Source organism: Berghia stephanieae, chromosome 6, assembly GCF_034508935.2.
Source record: "Berghia stephanieae isolate SIO BIC M18660-M18661 chromosome 6, UCSD_Bste_1.3, whole genome shotgun sequence".
In the NCBI taxonomy this organism is placed as follows: Eukaryota; Metazoa; Mollusca; class Gastropoda; order Nudibranchia; family Aeolidiidae; genus Berghia; species Berghia stephanieae.
Window position 1 is genome coordinate 11,936,675 of NC_088365.1, and position 19,999 is coordinate 11,956,673.

A 19,999-nucleotide genomic window follows, 5' to 3' on the forward strand; every position below is an offset into this window, starting at 1 on the left:
AACAATACAGCGGTAATTAATTTAAGAATTAAAAAAAAAAAAGAACTAACAAATTAATTTGTTAAAAAACAAAACAAAAAAAAAAACAACCCCAAAACAACAACAACAACAAAAAACAAATAAGAAAACAGTTTAAATAAATGAGTTTTGAGAAGCACTAAAGAAAACGAGAAAAAAAGAAAAGTTTAAATGGATAAACAAATATATAAAAACAACACAAATTAATACTAAATTGATATAAAATTAGTAAATTAATAAATTTAATTCAATACTGGAACATTCCCAAAGTCATTACATCAATGGTACCAGCACAAGTAAGGCAATAAATAAGAAAAAGTTCGTTTGCCAAAATCTCTATTTAGTTTTCACTGGTTAATAAGGTGGGCTCATTTGAATTAGCCCGACCTAGTACTGGAGAGGCCAGACAGCAAAAATCGGAGTTAGTTCACCGTCAGGCGACGTGACGTTGAGATGACGATGTGGGCGGAGTGGAGTGGTTGGGGGGGGGGGGGGGTTATAAAAAAAGAACAAGAGCGTATCCTGGTTTATGCATTACGGGATGCATGGTGATTCTCAATCTATCAAAAATACACACAAATTGATTTCAGTACGAAGTATAAAGTTTAAGTAGTAACTTTTGAAATTATCTAATTTAGATTTGATTATTTCAGACCTGGTAATACAGCATATAACTTGAAAAAAACAGGCTGGTATTTGCCCACCCTGCCCATTATTACCAGCCGTCCCTATTCTCATCCATGCATGATGTCTTTATATTCTCAGTGTTTTTGTTCAAGATCGATCTTTCATTCTAAAAGGTTTAGCAAGTTGTCAAATACTCCTACACCGCATATGTCCTATAGATAGTATGCAGATGACGTCAATCGGGTCTTTGTTATTGTTTTTTGCCATTCGCGTTTATGAGTAATGCTCACTGAACTGTATCAACCCGACTATAAACGTTCATGGATACACACCGTTTTGTGTGTTGGTCCGTTATACTTCCGGATGGCAATGTTATGAGCTTCTTAGCCAAGCGCATACTATCTATATGACCTAAGAAAGCACATTCAAGGCATCTGATGTTGGTGTGGACCTAAAAGAGGAGGTTGAGTCGGTATATTTATTTATTTATTTATTTATTTATTTATTTATTTATGTATTTTTTTTTTTTGGTTTGTTTCTGAATATGGATAGTATGCGCTTGGCTAAGAAGCTCATAACATTGCCATCCGGAAATATAACGGACAAACACACAAAACTGTGTGTATCCATGAACGTTTATAGTCGGGTTAAAACAATTCAGTGAGCATTACTCATAAACGCGGATGGCAAAAAACAATAACAAAGACATGAGTGACGTCATCTTCGAACTATCTATCGTGGGCAAGCACATTTTTCTGCAATCTGGATCGTTTTTGGCAGTGGTTAGTTATTAAATAAAATTTATTTGGCAGCCCTGATTCAGGGCATGCATTCGTTGTATAACAACTTGAATTACAAGGATTGTTGTATTGTTAGATAACACATCCTGTTGTCTAGTATTTCCCCTTTTTAAGTACATGTGTTAGCAGTGAGGTAGAAATTATGCAGTTGCTATTTTGAAGGAAGCTTTATTTTCATTCGGTGTTAGGATTCTATTATATCAGCACATAAAGGTAATTGCTTTTCATTTTTAAAACAACGAACTGAATAATAATAATAATAATAATAATAATAATAATAATAATAATAATAATAATAATAATAATAATAATAATATAATAATGATATGATGATGATGATGAGATGATGATGATGATGAAATGATGATGATGATGATGATGATGATGATGATGATGATGATAGATATGATGATTATATGATTATATTATAATATACTTATTATTATTATTATTATTATTATTATTATTATTATTATTATTATTATTATTATTATTATTATTATTATTATTATTATTATTATTATTATTATCATCATCATATTATTATTATTTATTATTATTATTATTATTATCATCATCATATTATTATTATTATCATATTTTTCCTTTAGGCCTACTCTCTCATTTTCCCTCTCGCTCCTGTCTTTTCCTTTGTACTTTCCTCTCTTTATCTCTTTATCTTCCTCTTCTCTTTCACTCCGTCACCTTTTCTTTCTCCCTTCGTTCCCCCCCCCCCCCCTTCTCTATCTCTCTCTTCATCGTTCCTCCTTTGCCTATCCCCCCCCCCCACCCACTCGATTACTCTTTTCTTTATTATCCTTTTCGCTCTCTCTCTCTCTCTCTCTCTCTCTCTCTCTCTCTCTCTCTCTCTCTCTCTCTCTTTCTCTCTTCTTTCTTCTTCCCCCCCCTCCCCCTTTTTTCTCCAATTTCCTGTCTCACCGAAAAAAAAAAGGAAAAAAAAATAACAAAAGGAGACAACGACACAGATACACCGCAGCCTGCGACTGCATAAATTATAACCAATCCCTCTCCCTCCCCCACCACCCCCTTTAAAAAAAAAAACACACTCTCTGATCGCCTGTGCAACTTAGAGCTGCCAACCACCGAAGAATTAAAATACATTCGGAAGACCTAAACAGTTTTCGTAGTTAGCTTGCTATGGCAATTATGGTGATGATTAGAGATCTAGAGGCGGTGGTGGTGGTGGTGGTGGAAATCATGGAGGTAGAAAGAAAGAAAGAGAGAGAGAGAGAGAGAGAGAGAGAGAGAGAGAGAGAGAGAGAGGTAGATAGAGAGAGTGAGTGAGAGAAAGAGAGAGAGAGAAGAAGAGGAAGAAGAAGAAGAAGAAGAAGAAGAAGAAGAAGAAGAAGAAGAAGAAGAAGAAGAAGAAGAAGAAGACCACGAAAGAGAGGAAAAGACAGAGAAGGAGCGAGAGACAACACGACAGAGGAAACAAAAAAAAGTGTGAAATAAGGAAGAAGAATGTGCTGCTATGAGGCCTTGTGGTATGACACTCGCTATCGGATTGGAAAATCCTGGGTTTGAACCTCGCTCGGCGCATAGTTGAGTCCTTGGAAGAGGCTCTTCACTCACACTCTTACCGTACTCAGATGTAAAATGAGTACCAGGCCGTTAACTGCGTTGTTCTGTCTGATAAAAAAATGTAATATCGCCTAACAGGCGTCATGTAGGATGTTAAGTGTTGCTGTTAGCCTGGGGCCCCCTGTGAAGCGCTTTGAGACTGAGCGGATATTGCGCTCTATAAAAACTCGTTACTATTTGTGACGATGAGAGCAGTGATGTTGTTCTTGTTTCGACGATGATGAAGTGATGGTAGGGGTTGTGTCACTGATCAAGAAGCTGGAGTGATAAAGTTGATGGCAATGGTGACGCTATAGTGTGCGCGTATGGTATTGATATTTAAAATGATTGTTTCCTAGAGTGATGGTGGCTGAGATGATAGTTATGATTTTGCTAGTGGTCGCAATAATTGATATGACCATGGTAATGGTAGGTATAATGCTATGGTAGTGATATTGATTGTGGTGCTGATAATTATGATATTGTGCAAATTTTTAATGATGGTGGTAGCGATTCTGATGGTAATGATTTTGTTGTAAAAGTGCTTGTGGTAATGATGATGATGGTTTTTAAAATGATGTTCCTTATGGGCTCATTGTTGTAATGGAAATCTAAAAAAAAATGACCCAAAATATTGTCCATTATACAACAATGTTAAACTAGGCCCATAAGTGTGTTCGGATGTCAGACCTGCGTGTTTGTACACGTCGATGTGGATGATTTGTTAACCTACAATACAGCACAAATCCTTTACGAAATGTTATTATAGTATTCCACTATAATACGAATGCTTGGCAGGTCTGTATCACTGCGTACATAGACACACTTTAGTTGTAGTAATATCTATTGAAATACAACCTTGAGTGGAGATAAGCCAAATTACATATAAATATTATGGAATATAACATTTGCATACAAAGTTGTTTGAGTACTGAATTATTGACAAAAGTCGTGGATTTGTTTTTCTTGTAACAATTGTTTAATATATATCAAGCTTATTGTGTATATATTTCCGTGTTTTAATTTTATAATTTTAAACTAAAGTTAGGAATTTGTTTTTGGCTAGTAATCGTAGCTTTATCAGACTTATTAGAGACATTTCTAATATTGACGTTATCCATGGACTCCTACCCAGATCAAAATAGTAACCCCAACACCCCTGACAACATTACCCCTTGTTCTGAGTTAAAGAACATAGCCAAGTTATTGTTCTTAGGCCGAACTGGACTTTTATGTTCTGTGTCATTCTATTTCACCCAGTTTCAACCCGTAGACATTTTAAATCTCAGCCCGTAGACATTCTACTTCTCGTCAGGGCAAAAGTGGATACCAAGTACTTAATAGTATTAGCTACAGAACGAAGTACTGAAAAATATTGAGGACTTGGTATTAGTGTCCTTTATTAACCTTTAATATATTGACATCTTATATGGAGATTAGATTAAATGCAAAGTTCTGCTTTCGGCTTTGGAATTAATTTGCGTATTGTAAAGCCAAATTCCACCCCGTCTATACAATTACCTCGTTTACTACCAATTTATTAACGCATTGAATTCTCCACGAATTAAATATATCATTATGTTATATAGCTAGTCTAGTCAAGACTGTGCAACTGTCTGGTATCGACATCGCTCAAATAAATGAATTCTTTTTGCTAAATTCAAGCCATTATTGATGGCACTCACTGAATTATCAAGATTATAATTATTTTTTTTAAAACTGCTTCTTAAGCAAGAGATACAAAACTTTGATGTCTTTTGCGCTGCTTATACTATTATGATTAATATAATATTTTTGACAAATTTAATACTAGTCATTTAAAACAAATACTTACTGAGTGCTAACCCACTTCATAGATTGAAAAAAATGTAATAAAGGCAAAACACACACACACACACACACACACACACACACATATCAAACAAATAAACAAACGAAAGAAGAAAAAAAAAACAGCCCCCCCCCCAAAAAAAAAGAAAAGAAAAACCAAAACAAAGAAATTCTGGCCCATCCAACCCAAACTTTCAAGATGGTATTTGAACGGGATACTTGTCAATAGGAGAACACGAAAATAGTTCCTAATAAGAAATCAATCTCCATTCTTGAATAAAAATCATATCCCAGAAGAAAAAAACCCCACGAAATTAACACATACAAACACACACACACACACACACATATACATACAACAAACACACATACACACTCAATTGATTATTTGACTCACAAGCAGAGGAGGTGGGATTTATCAAAAATTTAATACGATAAGGATATATATCATGGAATTACGTGGATTCGAATCTAGCTCAGCAAAAACAAAAACGGATTATTGCCCAGCTTTAGTGTGAAGTACGAATAGTGCAAGCAACACTATTTGTCCTTCCGTACGACAATGACGGTTAATGATATTCGACCTTAAGGACGAATAGGGCTACCCTATATACATATTATATATAAGTTAGGTACAACCGGCACAGTTTCTTACCCCCCAAAAAAAGCATTTAAAAAAATTAAACTTGGAAACGATTAATTTAATGTTTTGTTCTTGTTACTTGTAGATTTTCGAATATTTTTGGTTTCTACTTTGTACGGAAAAGGGTTATATTATTTTTTCCCCGGTTTTTGTTTCTCTCTCGCACCCTATATATACATTAGAGCTGTGGCGGGACACCGCAAGACCCTTGCAGCAAACCGATTCATCGAGTATTGAATCGGAACTAGAACTGTATTGCTTTCAAACCAATTCACATCCAATTGTTAACAAGCTACCCGATGTCTTGGTTTTAATTGAACGAGAGTGAAAAAAATTCACAATCCGAGCAGGGAGTTCCGTTCTATCCTGAGATCGTAGCATTAACATCTCAAGCAATGGATGATGATGGATTGTAGGGATAATGGATGAGGGGAAGGGTCATGGGGGGGGGGGTATGAAAGAGAGACAGTCGCCTACTGATGAAGTGTATGGGAGTGTCACGGTTGCCTGTCGTGCAGGTGTTTTGACCCCTCTACAGCGAAGCTAATTTTTATTTTCAGATAATTGTTTCTTTGTGTTGGGTCAATGTAAGATCGAATTCCCCCCCCCCCCCCCCACACACACAAACACACCCTATATCTTCTTTTTTTCAACGCAGTATTTCTGATTGCTATTTACATTTTTATGATTAGCAAGTGAGGTAGGAGTGTCACAGGATGATGGAATGATGGACGGTGTGTGTCTATTGCAATTGATCCTTACTATTTTTGTTGTTTTCAAATAATAGCTTCCATTTATATTATTCTTTTAAAATGCAGAATAAAACGTTTCCACCATAAGAGCAGTAAGAATATTGTGACTCGGGGTTCGATTAAATTATAATTGCACTGCTATTGGTTGTCTTTTGATGAAAACAGTAAGACTTTCTTTCATGAAGTTTGAAATTCACCTTTGAAAGGTTAAGTTGTCGGGGTTTTTCGGGTTAGTTTTTTTCAAACGCGACTTTGTTGTTTCTTTTTTTTTCCTGACTGGCAAGCGCTCACTGTACTTACCCGCATGGCTTGCACACGCAAAACGATACATCTAGGTCACAAAACGATACGTATAGGTCACAAATCAAGACATTTTGGTTTCGTTTGTGCCAAGATAGCAAACCAAACCGAGCGGCTTGGAGTTCGAAAGACCTTTCCATAAAAAAAAAACCCCTCGAAATTTGCAAAACCAATATCAACCAATTCTGATACAGCTCTAATATATACACGTCGATCGAGACCAATCTTTTCAGCCATCGGCTTTGATCGGTGTCACAAAGTGACAATGCCAAAGAGTGAGTCGGTGGTCTGCAGAACCTCCGTCCCAGTCAATGGCCTTAAAGGGTTGCTAACGTCCAACAAATTGACCAGCCCAACAAACTAACAATCAACGAATGATAAGTAAATTTTCATATTTCATATAATTTATTAATGCAAATTACTCTCTCACACTCTCTCTCTCATTCGCACATGTAATGACGAACACTCAATTCACGAGACAGTAACGATGAACGTGGAACAATGAATAAGTCACATAAGTCACAAACAGATTTCACAAGAAGGTGGGGCCCCTTACCTTTACAGAACAGATAGAACACAATATGAACTGTCCGTCACAGGTCCGTCAGGGCTTCTTCCTCTTGTCGAGATGATGCAGTCTGTCGTCCTTTCTTTCTACTGTCACAATTCGTACTGTCCAACCTCTCTTTGAATCTAAGGCGTCGGCCTTATGACAATACAACTAAAATGTCCACGGCTTTGGCCGGATATGAACAATATTCATATGGTATAATATCGATGGCATCGGCCAAGGATAAGGCTGTTAAAATGTTCGGCTTTGGACACAAATCAAACGAAAAAAGTCTTACATCCAAAATTCAAAAGGGTTAAAGTTAATTCATCTAATAGTTTCTTTGGCTTTGGCCCCAGATCAACAGGCCCACTAGAATGGGAAAGAAAACAATATTTAATTAACCATAGAAAAACAAAGCAATAATACTTAAACTAGATCACCTTTACACATATCACAACACTATAAACTTCTCAACACGTGGTCACTGCCCAACGTGCTTGGCACAAACTACTAAATTAGAAAATCACTAGTATTAATTAACTCATAATATAAGCAGAAAGATTGAATCAAATGAATAATTCCACCAACCACAAGGCCGTAACAATTAAAATCACAATTTGATTTTAATAAAATTAAGTACAACTCTTGCAAAACAGCATCGGCTGAACTTTGCATAGAGACTAAAATACGTCCGAATCGTCGGACGGCCAACTGGTGAATGGGAAGGATGAAAGTTTTACAAAAACCAAGAAACAGAATTTTAAAAGAAAAGAATACTTAAAGAAATGGTCTCTCTTTGTGTGCCGGAAATGACTCACGGGAAAATCCATGACCTATGACATTTCCGAACATAAATTAAAACAACTTAAGCGGTCCTACGCAATACAAGATCAGTCCCTATATCTATTACACAGAATTCAACAACAAAAGGACGTATACGGCATGATCATCACATCGGGACATTACAAACTAAGAATAACATTGGGATTAGCGTACACAATAAACTTAAGACAACATTAATAATAACATTTCGTGACACAGCCCCCTTCTTAAGACAAAAACACGATTTTTGTTACAATAATTTGAACGAAATATTCACACCCGAGACAAGAAATCCGGCCCATGGTTGTCAGTTCCCTTAACAGACCTCAGGGTGAACCGATACTGACTCAATAACAGAGTCCAACGCATGAGTCTGCCATTCTCGGACTTTGCTCGATTCAAGTAAAGAAGAGGCGCGTGATCTGTTTCAATGACAGATTGTCTCCCGGCCAGATACGTGCTCAACTTCTGTATTGCCCGAACTAGAGCAAGACATTCACACTCAACAACAGAGTAACGTTGGTCCCTTGACAACAGTTTCCTGTTTACATGTTAGAACGCTCTACGCTTTGGCGCACCCCAGACAATACGATTCATCTCTCAAGGGAACAGTCCCAAGGGGCACTTTGGGTATTCACCCTATAGGTGCCGATCGCTGACATCGGTCACACGACTGGCAAAATCTCTGGACATCGGTCCACACGCTGGGCCAGAAGAACTCGTTGAGAATCCGGCCAGTAGTCTTCTTTGCAGCCATGTGCCCAGCAGGTATATTTTCATGACCCAACTTCATGACCGTGGGTCTAAGGTCCTTCGGAACGACCAATTGTCTCATGACATCTCCATGATTGGTCCGCTTTGGCCTAAAATACCGGACGAGGATACCATCTTCGAAACCATACCAAGTCTCGTTAGATCGGCCAGTCTGTCTTACCTCTCCGGTCTGTGCCATCTGCATGCACTTCATCAGTGTCTGGTCGTTATGTTTGTTTCTCCACTAACTGCTTGACAGTGATATCGATATTTGACGCAATCGGCGTCGTCAAGGGCTTCTTGCCCTTCTTGTGCGCAGCAGCGGACCTCGTGTCCACCGCATTCACTTCCCCTATGGTAATCCCTGGGCATTTTGCATTGGGAATATTCCCGACAACCACATCATATAATGTGTTGTCCATTTGCATTGCCGAAACCGGCCCATCGTAGTATGGACATCTCAACTCCGCCTCTACCACGGAAGCTGTTGCAATGCTACCATCAAGGAGCGAAACCGGTACCTTCTTGTCGCTCACTTTATCTGGTGACAATATTCCCTTGCGTACCACCACGCAGCTACAACCGCTGTCACGCAGAACAGTCACACGCTTCCCGTCAATGAAGCCTGTTGCCACTGGCATACGCGAGAATTGATGGTTGTCATCGGCTCTGCAAGCTGCAGAGATCACGGGTACAGTGCACCCACATTTGAGTTCCATGGAACCGTGGTGATTTTTGCACTCCAGTTCTGTGGTCAATGACGCCGCAGTATGGGATACTCGATCACGTTTCTTCCAGCATTTTTCTTCGGTGTGACCCCGTCGTTTGCAAAATGCACAAGTCGGAACTTCCGCTCGAAGAGCAGAGAGCTGGTATGGCTTCTGACGGCAATCGCGAGCGATATGACCAGGTTTGGAGCATCGATGACAAGTCACCCGCTTGTCCTTCTGAGCCCCCGTTGGACTCGTTTCCACTGTCTTCATATGACGCTCATCCTCCGTCGGCTTAATTGTCAATGATGGCTCCTTACTCGTCCTAGGCATGGTCGAGTGAGGCCTAGAATAGGCGTTCATCGCACCGTGCGCCTCCACATAATTTTCAGCCAACTTGACCACTTCTTCCGTGTTCCCAGGTTTCCTTTCCTTAAGAAACACATGTAAATCCCGGCCACACGAATCGATTAGCTGTTCCTTCAGTATCAGATCTATAATCTCTTCAGCGTCGGATTTGTTTTTCCCCGCCAAAGAAATCCACCTGTCCAGGTACCCAGCAATTCTAATCTTAAATTGGCCCATACGCTCTCCATGCTCTGGCCTACTTGTACAGAAGCGTGCGGCAAACCCATCCTCCGTCAAATTGTAATGCGCGAGCAGAGCGCCCTGACCTTCCCGAAGTCTTTGGCATCGGCCTCGTCCATACGGGTATAAACTTCCAGGGCCTTTCCGGACAGTAGGGCACCCAGGTGGGTTGCCCAGTCAGAACTGTGCCAGTTATTGGCAGAAGCATGCCTCTCAAATCGCGAGATGTAACTCGAGACATCATCTCTCCTATCATCAAGCGGCGGTAGTCGTGGGCTCTTCCCGACCGACGACGACGGCACATGAGTCCTGGAGGAGGCATGAGTTGGATGCTGTACCTTCAGTCTTTCCAACTCCAACTCTCTTTCCAAAAGAGCGGCTTTCAGCTCCAGTTTCTTCTCTTCGCGGGCGCTCTCCTCCTTTGCCGATTCTCGATCGTGTTCTCTTTGCTCTCTTTCGTGCTCCCTTTGTTCTCGCTCGTGCTCCCTTTGTTCTCGCTCGTGCTCCCTTCGCGCCTTGGCCTCATTCAGAGCATCCGTCTTGCGAGCCTCTTCCTGCTTTATTTGTTCATCTACCCATTTCCTTAAAGCCTCACCTTCCAATGCCAGTTGAGCACCGAGTTTGATTAATTTCTCAACATCCATGATGGTTCAAGAAGGGAAAAGACAATGTAGTTCAATAAAATGAAGCAAAGAAGTTAAAACACTTGAGCAAGCAAGAGAAACTTAAAAACAAAGTCTTTGTAATTATACAAATAGAAAATCAGTCAACAATATCAACTAGTGGAAATGTATATACCTTCGGGTATAACTAACGAATGAATTAAATATTGCAATAATTACTTACTTCAAACAATTATTATTTCTTCTCGCCTTTAATGGCAAATAAGATAATCAGCGATGATGTGTAACAACACTTCTCATAATATAACAACCACGGGGATACAGTGGGTATCGACGCTCCCTGTTCCCAACTCAGTTTAAAATAACAAGTCAATCTGACCCAATTCACGTAAATCTCAGCCACAGACAACTGGTTTAAGATAACCAGCAAGTGACAACAATAACAGAAGGTTTCAACTTAGCCGATGTCTTTTAACAAAAGGCAATAAATCAATGACAGTGCAAGTTCCTATTCAATGTCATGGAATACGACTTTACAGTCTTACGTCTGTCAAAAAAATATAAACTGTCTTTATAAGTGAGTAACGGATGAGGTGAGAGTCAATTACAAATCACCCCCTGATCATCAGTATTAGACAAAAATCAATCTGTTAAACATCAGCAAAAATACCCGGCAGCTCCACCAAAAATGTCACAAAGTGACAATGCCAAAGAGTGAGTCGGTGGTCTGCAGAACCTCCGTCCCAGTCAATGGCCTTAAAGGGTTGCTAACGTCCAACAAATTGACCAGCCCAACAAACTAACAATCAACGAATGATAAGTAAATTTTCATATTTCATATAATTTATTAATGCAAATTACTCTCTCACACTCTCTCTCTCATTCGCACATGTAATGACGAACACTCAATTCACGAGACAGTAACGATGAACGTGGAACAATGAATAAGTCACATAAGTCACAAACAGATTTCACAAGAAGGTGGGGCCCCTTACCTTTACAGAACAGATAGAACACAATATGAACTGTCCGTCACAGGTCCGTCAGGGCTTCTTCCTCTTGTCGAGATGATGCAGTCTGTCGTCCTTTCTTTCTACTGTCACAATTCGTACTGTCCAACCTCTCTTTGAATCTAAGGCGTCGGCCTTATGACAATACAACTAAAATGTCCACGGCTTTGGCCGGATATGAACAATATTCATATGGTATAATATCGATGGCATCGGCCAAGGATAAGGCTGTTAAAATGTTCTGGCTTTGGACACAAATCAAACGAAGAAAAGTCTTACATCCAAAATTCAAAAGGGTTAAAGTTAATTCATCGAATAGTTTCTTTGGCTTTGGCCCCAGATCATCAGGCCCATTAGAATGGGAAAGAAAACAATATTTAATTAACCATAGAAAAACAAAAGCAATAATACTTAAACTAGATCACCTTTACACATATCACAACACTATAAACTTCTCAACACGTGGTCACTGCCCAACGTGCTTGGCACAAACTACTAAATTAGAAAATCACTAGTATTAATTAACTCATAATATAAGAAGAAAGATTGAATCAAATGAATAATTCCACCAACCACAAGGCCTGTAACAATTAAAATCACAATTTGATTTTAATAAAATTAAGTACAACTCTTGCAAAACAGCATCGGCTGAACTTTGCATAGAGACTAAAATACGTCCGAATCGTCGGACGGCCAACTGGTGAATGGGAAGGATGAAAGTTTTACAAAAACCAAGAAACAGAATTTTAAAAGAAAAGAATACTTAAAGAAATGGTCTCTCTTTGTGTGCCCGGAAATGACTCACGGGAAAATCCATGACCTATGACATTTCCGAACATAAATTAAAACAACTTAAGCGGTCCTACGCAATACCAAGATCAGTCCCTATATCTATTACACAGAATTCAACAACAAAAGGACGTATACGACATGATCATCACATCGGGACATTACAAACTAAGAATAACATTGGGATAAGCGTACACAATAAACTTAAGACAACATTAATAATAACATTTCGTGACAATCGGTGCCGGTGGGCGGCGAAATGATGGCAAATCAGACGGCCGAGGTCAAATCTTGGGCTCACGATTAGTCCTTAGCAGATATTCTAAATAACCATTGGAATCGACGGGCAATAGTTTATTAAATTGATTCAAGAAAGGTTTTCAAGTTCCTTGTATATCAATCTGTGAAAAGTAGTTTTATTATTTTTATATTTGGCAGAAATTCTGTGCTCGGTGATAAAATTTAAAAATCAGTATGGAACAATGTTGACCCCCATTCCTATTTTTTTTTAAAGACTAGATTTTTTTATACATGCAATCGGGTTTTTATTTGTTTTGTTTTTAAGAAGAACAGGTTAACTCAAAAGAACTCTGAAAAAAAATTAATAAAGTTTTGGCCAGAAAACCGGTCCTTGGGCATAAATCCATTAAAATGACATTCATCTTGTCAAAAGCTATCAAACCTGGGACTTTCTTGAGTTCTTCCATAAATGTTTCAGGTTCGAGAGTTTTTGATACGGTGGTCATGTTAAACAATCGGTATTTGATGAACGACAGCCCCACAAATCTACATCCCAGCACGACATCACGAGTTGAAACAACAAGCATGACTTCACCAATGAAAACAACAACAATGACAAGGCACGTGACATCGCCTGGAAGATCAACATAAACGGAAGAGACACTACAGGAGGACACAACACTTACCTGCACGACACGACCAACTAAATCTATGAACACCAGTTATAAAATGTTAACGTCGTTTGAACCCGTAACAATAGAGGAAGTTAAAAATATTTTGTCAGATATGCCTAATAAATCATGCCCGCTAGATAAAACACCAACTTGGCTCATAAAATCATGTTCAAAGTATCTTGCTCCAGCAATTGCATCTATCGTAAATGAAAGTCTAACGTTGCCCGATTTTCCAAATATGCCCCTGAAGAAAAAAGCAAATCTTGACTGCAATGAGTTAAATAATTTTAGACCTGTGTCAAATTTAAATTCCATTTCAAAATTAATCGAAAAAGTCATTGCTGCTCGTATTATTAACCATCTAGAGACGAATGACTTAAATGTTAAATTTCAATCTGCCTACAAAGCCTCCCATAGCACGGAAACGGCATTACTTAAAGTTGTTAATGATATTGTAAATGATATAGATAATAAAAGTGCTGCGATGCTTGTTTTACGAGATTTAAGTGCGGCATTCGACACTATCGATCAAAATTTACTTTTAACTAGACTACGTGATCAATTTTATATCAGTGGCACAGCTTTGGGCTGGTTAAAGGAATATTTGTTTGAAAGAACTCAGTCAGTTATTATAGAAAACCATGTATCAACTCCATCCATATTAACGTGTGGAGTGCCTCAGGGATCTATTCTCGGCCCCCTCCTTTTTACATGCTCCCCTCTCTCATATGTTATCCACTTTTCCCATTGATTTCCATTTTTATGCTGATGACACTCAGCTGTATACAAAACTCAATAATGATCCAGAGCTGTCATCAGTATCTGTTATGGAAAATTGCATTGCCAACATAAAGGATTGGATGAAACTAAACAAACTTAAATTTAATGATGACAAGACGGAAATGATAATTTTTGGAAATAGGCATCAACTCTCAAAAATATCTACAAATGAGATACTAGTGGGTGAAAATGCTATTAAACCTAGTTCTTGTGTGAGAAATCTTGGGGTGTATTTAGATCAAGGGTTATCCATGGAAGATCATGTTAAAAAATATGCCAATGTTGTAACTATCACATTACGATATGAAGTGAATAGAAAAGTGCCAGAAGACAATAGAGAATAAAAATTTTTTTCGCAGCGGTGGTGGGGTTCGAACCTGCGACCTTATTGGTACGACAACTCCGCCTGGCAGGTGAGAGCGTGGCTCTACCGTGTGAGCTATCCACGAACACAAAAATATTCGTTTCAAACCCATAGTCATTTCTAGATCCCTCTCTCACCCACTTCTTGAGATCGCCGATTCGTTCACCACCATCGCGAAGTAATTTTGACCAGCAGTTAAGCTTAATAGCCAATATTCTCATCACAAACATATAACATAGAAACGATTGAGACATTGAGTATGCTCCGGTGTATGGGGTGAATTTTTTAATTCAGAAAAGTGAGTGGAGCAGGCACTTATGTTGGTAACAACAAGATATGAAGTGAGTAGAAAAGTGCCAGAAGACAATAGAGAATAAAATTTTTTTTCGCGGCGGAGGTGGGGTTCGAACCTGCGACCTTATTGGTACGACAACTCCGCCTGGCAGGTGAGAGCGTGGCTCTACCGTGTGAGCTATCCACGAACACAAAAATATTCGTTTCAAACCCAAAGTCATTTCTAGATCCCTCTCTCACCCACTTCTTGAGATCGCCGATTCGTTCACCACCATCGCGAAGTAATTTTGACCAGCAGTTAAGCTTAATAGCCAATATTCTCATCACAAACATATAACATAGAAACGATTGAGACATTGAGTATGCTCCGGTGTATGGGGTGAATTTTTTAATTCAGAAAAGTGAGTGGAGCAGGCACTTATGTTGGTAACAACAAGATATGAAGTGAGTAGAAAAGTTCGAACCCCACCACCGCCGCGAAAAAATTTTTTATTCTCTATTGTCTTCTGGCACTTTTCTACTCCCTTCATATCTTGTTGTTACCAACATAAGTGCCTGCTCCACTCACTTTTCTGAATTAAAAAATTCACCCCATACACCGGAGCATACTCAATGTCTCAATCGTTTCTATGTTATATGTTTGTGATGAGAATATTGGCTATTAAGCTTAACTGCTGGTCAAAATTACTTCGCGATGGTGGTGAACGAATCGGCGATCTCAAGAAGTGGGTGAGAGAGGGATCTAGAAATGACTTTGGGTTTGAAACGAATATTTTTGTGTTCGTGGATAGCTCACACGGTAGAGCCACGCTCTCACCTGCCAGGCGGAGTTGTCGTACCAATAAGGTCAAAGGTTCAAACCCCACCACCGCCGCGAAAAAAAATTTTATTCTCTATTGTCTTCTGGCACTTTTCTATTCACTTCATATCGTGTTGTTACCAACATAAGTGCCTGCTCCACTCACTTTTCTGAACTATCACATTAGAAACATTGGAAGAATCAGACATTATATTGACGAAGATATTACAAAGATGCTTGTTAATTCGTTTATTACTAGCAGATTAGATTATTGCAATTCCCTTCTCATTGGCTGTCAAAGTAGATTAATTCATCAACTACAAAAAAAATTAAAAATAAAGCGGCTAGACTTATAAAATTAACGAAAAAAAGAGATCGTATAACACCAGTTCTCCAGGAATTGCACTGGCTTCCTGTGAAGTATAGGATAGAATTTAAAATATTGTGCTATGTTTTTAGATGTCTGGATGGATTGGCTCCTGAATATTTGCAGGAACTGATTAAAAAATATGAACCCACTCGAAATCTAAGATCATCTCAGTCCCAACTTCTAAAAGTTACCATCTCAAAATCCACTTTCGGTGAAAAAGCCTTTTCATTCATAGCTCCACGCCTATCGAACGCACTTAGTCCTCGGACAAAGTCCTGTGAAAACTTATCATCTTTCAGGAAATGTCTGAAGACTGAGTTGTTCCGCGAGGCTTATTTTTCATGAAATGGATGTTGCTTTGATTCTGTTTTTTGTATGCATGCTTATTATGTATCATGTAGTGTCGTGATTTTTAATTTTGTTGTTTTTAAACATTTTTATTTTTATTTTTATTATGTAAAGCGCCGCAGAGCACGATTAACGTGGATGTTTAGGCGCTATATAAATTCATTATTTACTTACTATTTATTTACTTACTTGCTAAACTTTAAAAATGTGTTGGCAGTTTTTTTTTCTCAGTGTTTGGCCGACTTTCCACTGATGAAATTAGGGGAAATCTTTGACTAAAGTTAAATAAATCGACTCCTCAAAACAAATCATTGTGTTATTACTGTTACATAACATTGTTGAAAGTAACGAATCAAGCATTTTGTAATTTTAATTTAACACTAATGTGTTGTTATGAGTGATGTGCGTTATAACATGTGTTTTAAATATTTGTTTTCTGGCTTCTCTTCCAACAGGCATTTTACATTTCGGACAAAGTGCTCAAAGTTTTCAACCAATCAACGACGAAACCCGTCATTGTTTTTTTTTTTTTTTTACCTCTTTTTTTTTGTGTTGTTGATTTTTTTTGTTTTGTTGTTGTCGTTTGTAATTTTGATCATCAATTCAGCGGATTCCCATTCTACGTTGATGGCCAGCAGGTTACGAACAATGGCGTTAATTTTACAAAGATTACTTCTACTGTTTATTGTCACCGTGTTAATCATCGTCATCCAATGCCACTGCCATGTTTTGCGCCAAACGATAAAAACTTCAGACGGAAATTCCGATGCATCAAATTATGTTGAACATGACGACGACGGTTGCCACGGTAGTTTCGATGACGTTTTACACGACTTAGAGGATGATTGGGAAGTAGAAGAGTTCTACAAGGAGGATGACGATTGCAATAATGATTATGACAATGGCGATGACGAATATCATAGAAGAGACGCTGGAGAATCAAGCATTGTGTTTAGAGACAAGCGAAACGAAGAAGTGGACGATAAAATAAAGAACACTATAGATGATTACCAACCCGCACACCGTTGTAAGATTCTGAAAAATGGTAGACTCGCAAAATGCAACCATTTGAAATTAACTCAAATTCCTCCTGATCTGCCAACATCTCTGACTCACCTTTGTCTCAAATACAACCAGATATCGCATATACCAGATTATGCATTGTCAAGATACAGGAATTTAAGACATCTTCAAATCTCACGGAACAACATCCGCTCTCTTTCCAACTATTCGTTTTATGGGTTAAATAATCTTGTAACACTTCAGATTGCATTCAACCAACTCCGATATGAAAAGAAAAACTTTCCTGACCATGTTTTCAACGATCTTAGTATGCTTAGTTGTTTGAATATATCTGGCAATAACCCCAATCCCAGAGATGGTAATTTGACTTACCCCGAAGTGGCTTTATCCAAGCTTCAAAACTTAGTTACATTACTTATGGACGGTTTGTACGATCCTGTCTTTGGGGTCGGATTTAAGGAAATGAAGTCGTTGAAAAGATTACATATAAATGGATACCAACGTGGGTATTGTCACATTAAGTACCTACGAAAAGACACATTTCAATACCTCACTGGACTGACAGATTTGAAATTGGAATCATGTTTCATTACTGGTGAATATTTAGATAGACGAGCCTTCCTTCCATTGACACAACTCCGAAAGTTAAGTCTGAAACACAACGAAGACATTGATGTATCAAATCTCCACTCCCTCTTCTATGGCCTCCAAAATGCAACCATGCTAGAGCACTTGAATCTTCATTTAGTTGTGAATAGGTATTCCTTAGGAATTTGTTTGGAAAGTAAGTTTATCCAAAATATGCCAAAATCAATAAAACATCTGAACTACCAGGAAAATAACTTAGCTGCTGTGGATCGTTCATTGATCGGTATGTTGCCTCCTGATTTAAGAATTCTAGATCTCAGTGGAAATCATTTTGTGTTTGGGACCTATCTTAAAGATGTGCATAAGATGAAAGCTCTAGAAATAATCAAACTTAATGGTGGCAGTTTTCGATATCAGATACCAAGAATTTACCCATATAATCAACAAAATGACTATACTGTTCTTACGCCTCAAGGAACAGCGGCAACAACAACTGCTGCTAAATGCAGTCTTTACGATGAGTCCTATGAAGGCCGGTACTCACGATTTAATCTCACCTTTCCACCAAATCTCAGGACAATCGAGATGCGTAATGCAGGGTTGACTTACATCATTTCTTACTGGGAGGTGGATCCAAATAACATTGTTGAGCAAATTTTGATTGGACAAAACAATTTCAAGTTCTTGATTGGACCCATCATAGGATTTAATAGACTCAAACAACTAGAGATCTCGAACAGTTTTGTCGAATCGATCTCGAATCAATTCTTTGATAACTTGACTTCTTTGGAAAAACTCGAACTTCAGAGTAATTCACTTGGAGAGAGGTTTTTTAAAAATGACTATAATTTCTTGTTCTCAAAATTGATAAATCTCAGATCTCTAGACTTGTCGACTAACCGTATTTACAGATTACCCCGAAACATTTTTCATGGGCTCAAAAATCTTGAATTTTTATTTCTGAATGACAACACTGAAATGAGCAGTTTTATGGTAGATATTTCTAAAATGAAACGACTAACATATCTTAGCCTGAAAAATACTCGATTGGTTTTCCTTCCTGTGTTTGTCAGGTCCCACATTGATGCATTAATCAGGGCTCACAAAAAAGTAAGTGTATGCATGGAAAAAACACCAATATTGTGTACATGTCAGAACTTAGGTTTTCTTAAGTGGATGGCACAGTCAAATGCATTTGATAAAGAGTTTAAACTCTATGAGTGTAATTATAACGATTTTACAAAGGAAATCTTGCAACATGGCTACAACCAAACGATTCATTTCCTTACAAATGAATGTAAAAGCCATTTTCTACTGTTACTTGTCGTAATAATTGTTTCAGCTTTGGCTGCTATTTCTTTAATTAGTTCCATCCTCTACAAGTTCCGATGGAGTCTTAGGTATTGGTATTACGTGGCGTACTTATATATTAAGAAAGACCCAAATATAACCGAGATGGAGTTCCAGTTTGATACATTTATCTGCTACGACAGTAGAGATCATGCGCTTATTATAAACACGATCAAACCCGAGTTAAGGAGAAGAGGTGTAAGTGTTCTTGATCACACAGACGAATTTCTTCCAGGAGAAATGATTAGTTCAAACATTGTCAAAGCTATTTCTAATAGTAGAAAAACTCTGGTTCTTCTCACTAATTCTATGCAGGAAAGTAAATGGTGTGAATACGAGATTCAGATGGCTAACGTAGAGGCTCGACGTACTGGCAGACGAGTGTTGATATTCTTGGTGAAAGGCCCTATTCTGCAGAGTAGAAATAACATTGAGGTATATTATAACCTGAAAAATAACACTTACATTGAATTTCCTGATGTCAACCGGATGAATGAAAGACAGCTAAAAACTTTTTGGAATAAACTGGCTCGACATATTCGTTCCTGATGGTCGATAGCGTTATCGTTTGAAGTTGAGGATGTTTCCTCTGTCATATTGCTTATTGCGAGGGTATTTAAATTGAAAGTGGTACAGTTTTCACATTCCTGTAATCGGAAAGGTTTTAGACTGAATCAATATCCCGAGGAAGCATAATGAAACGATATAACTTTGTACGTTTAAAGTTTCCAATTTGTTTAAATATATTGACTTACAAACAAAAAAAGAAA

The 19,999-nt window shown here is 38.1% G+C and overlaps 1 protein-coding gene across 1 annotated transcript; it reads left to right on the top strand.

Moving 5' to 3' along the window:
- The first annotated feature begins 1,556 nt into the window (after positions 1–1,556).
- LOC144974483 (toll-like receptor 4) lies at positions 1,557–19,999 on the top strand. Its single transcript, XM_078917385.1, has 2 exons — positions 1,557–1,658; positions 16,724–19,999. Exon 2 carries the CDS (start codon positions 16,896–16,898, stop codon positions 19,776–19,778), a length of 2,883 nt encoding a protein of 960 aa, XP_078773511.1. The 5' UTR covers positions 1,557–1,658; positions 16,724–16,895; the 3' UTR covers positions 19,779–19,999.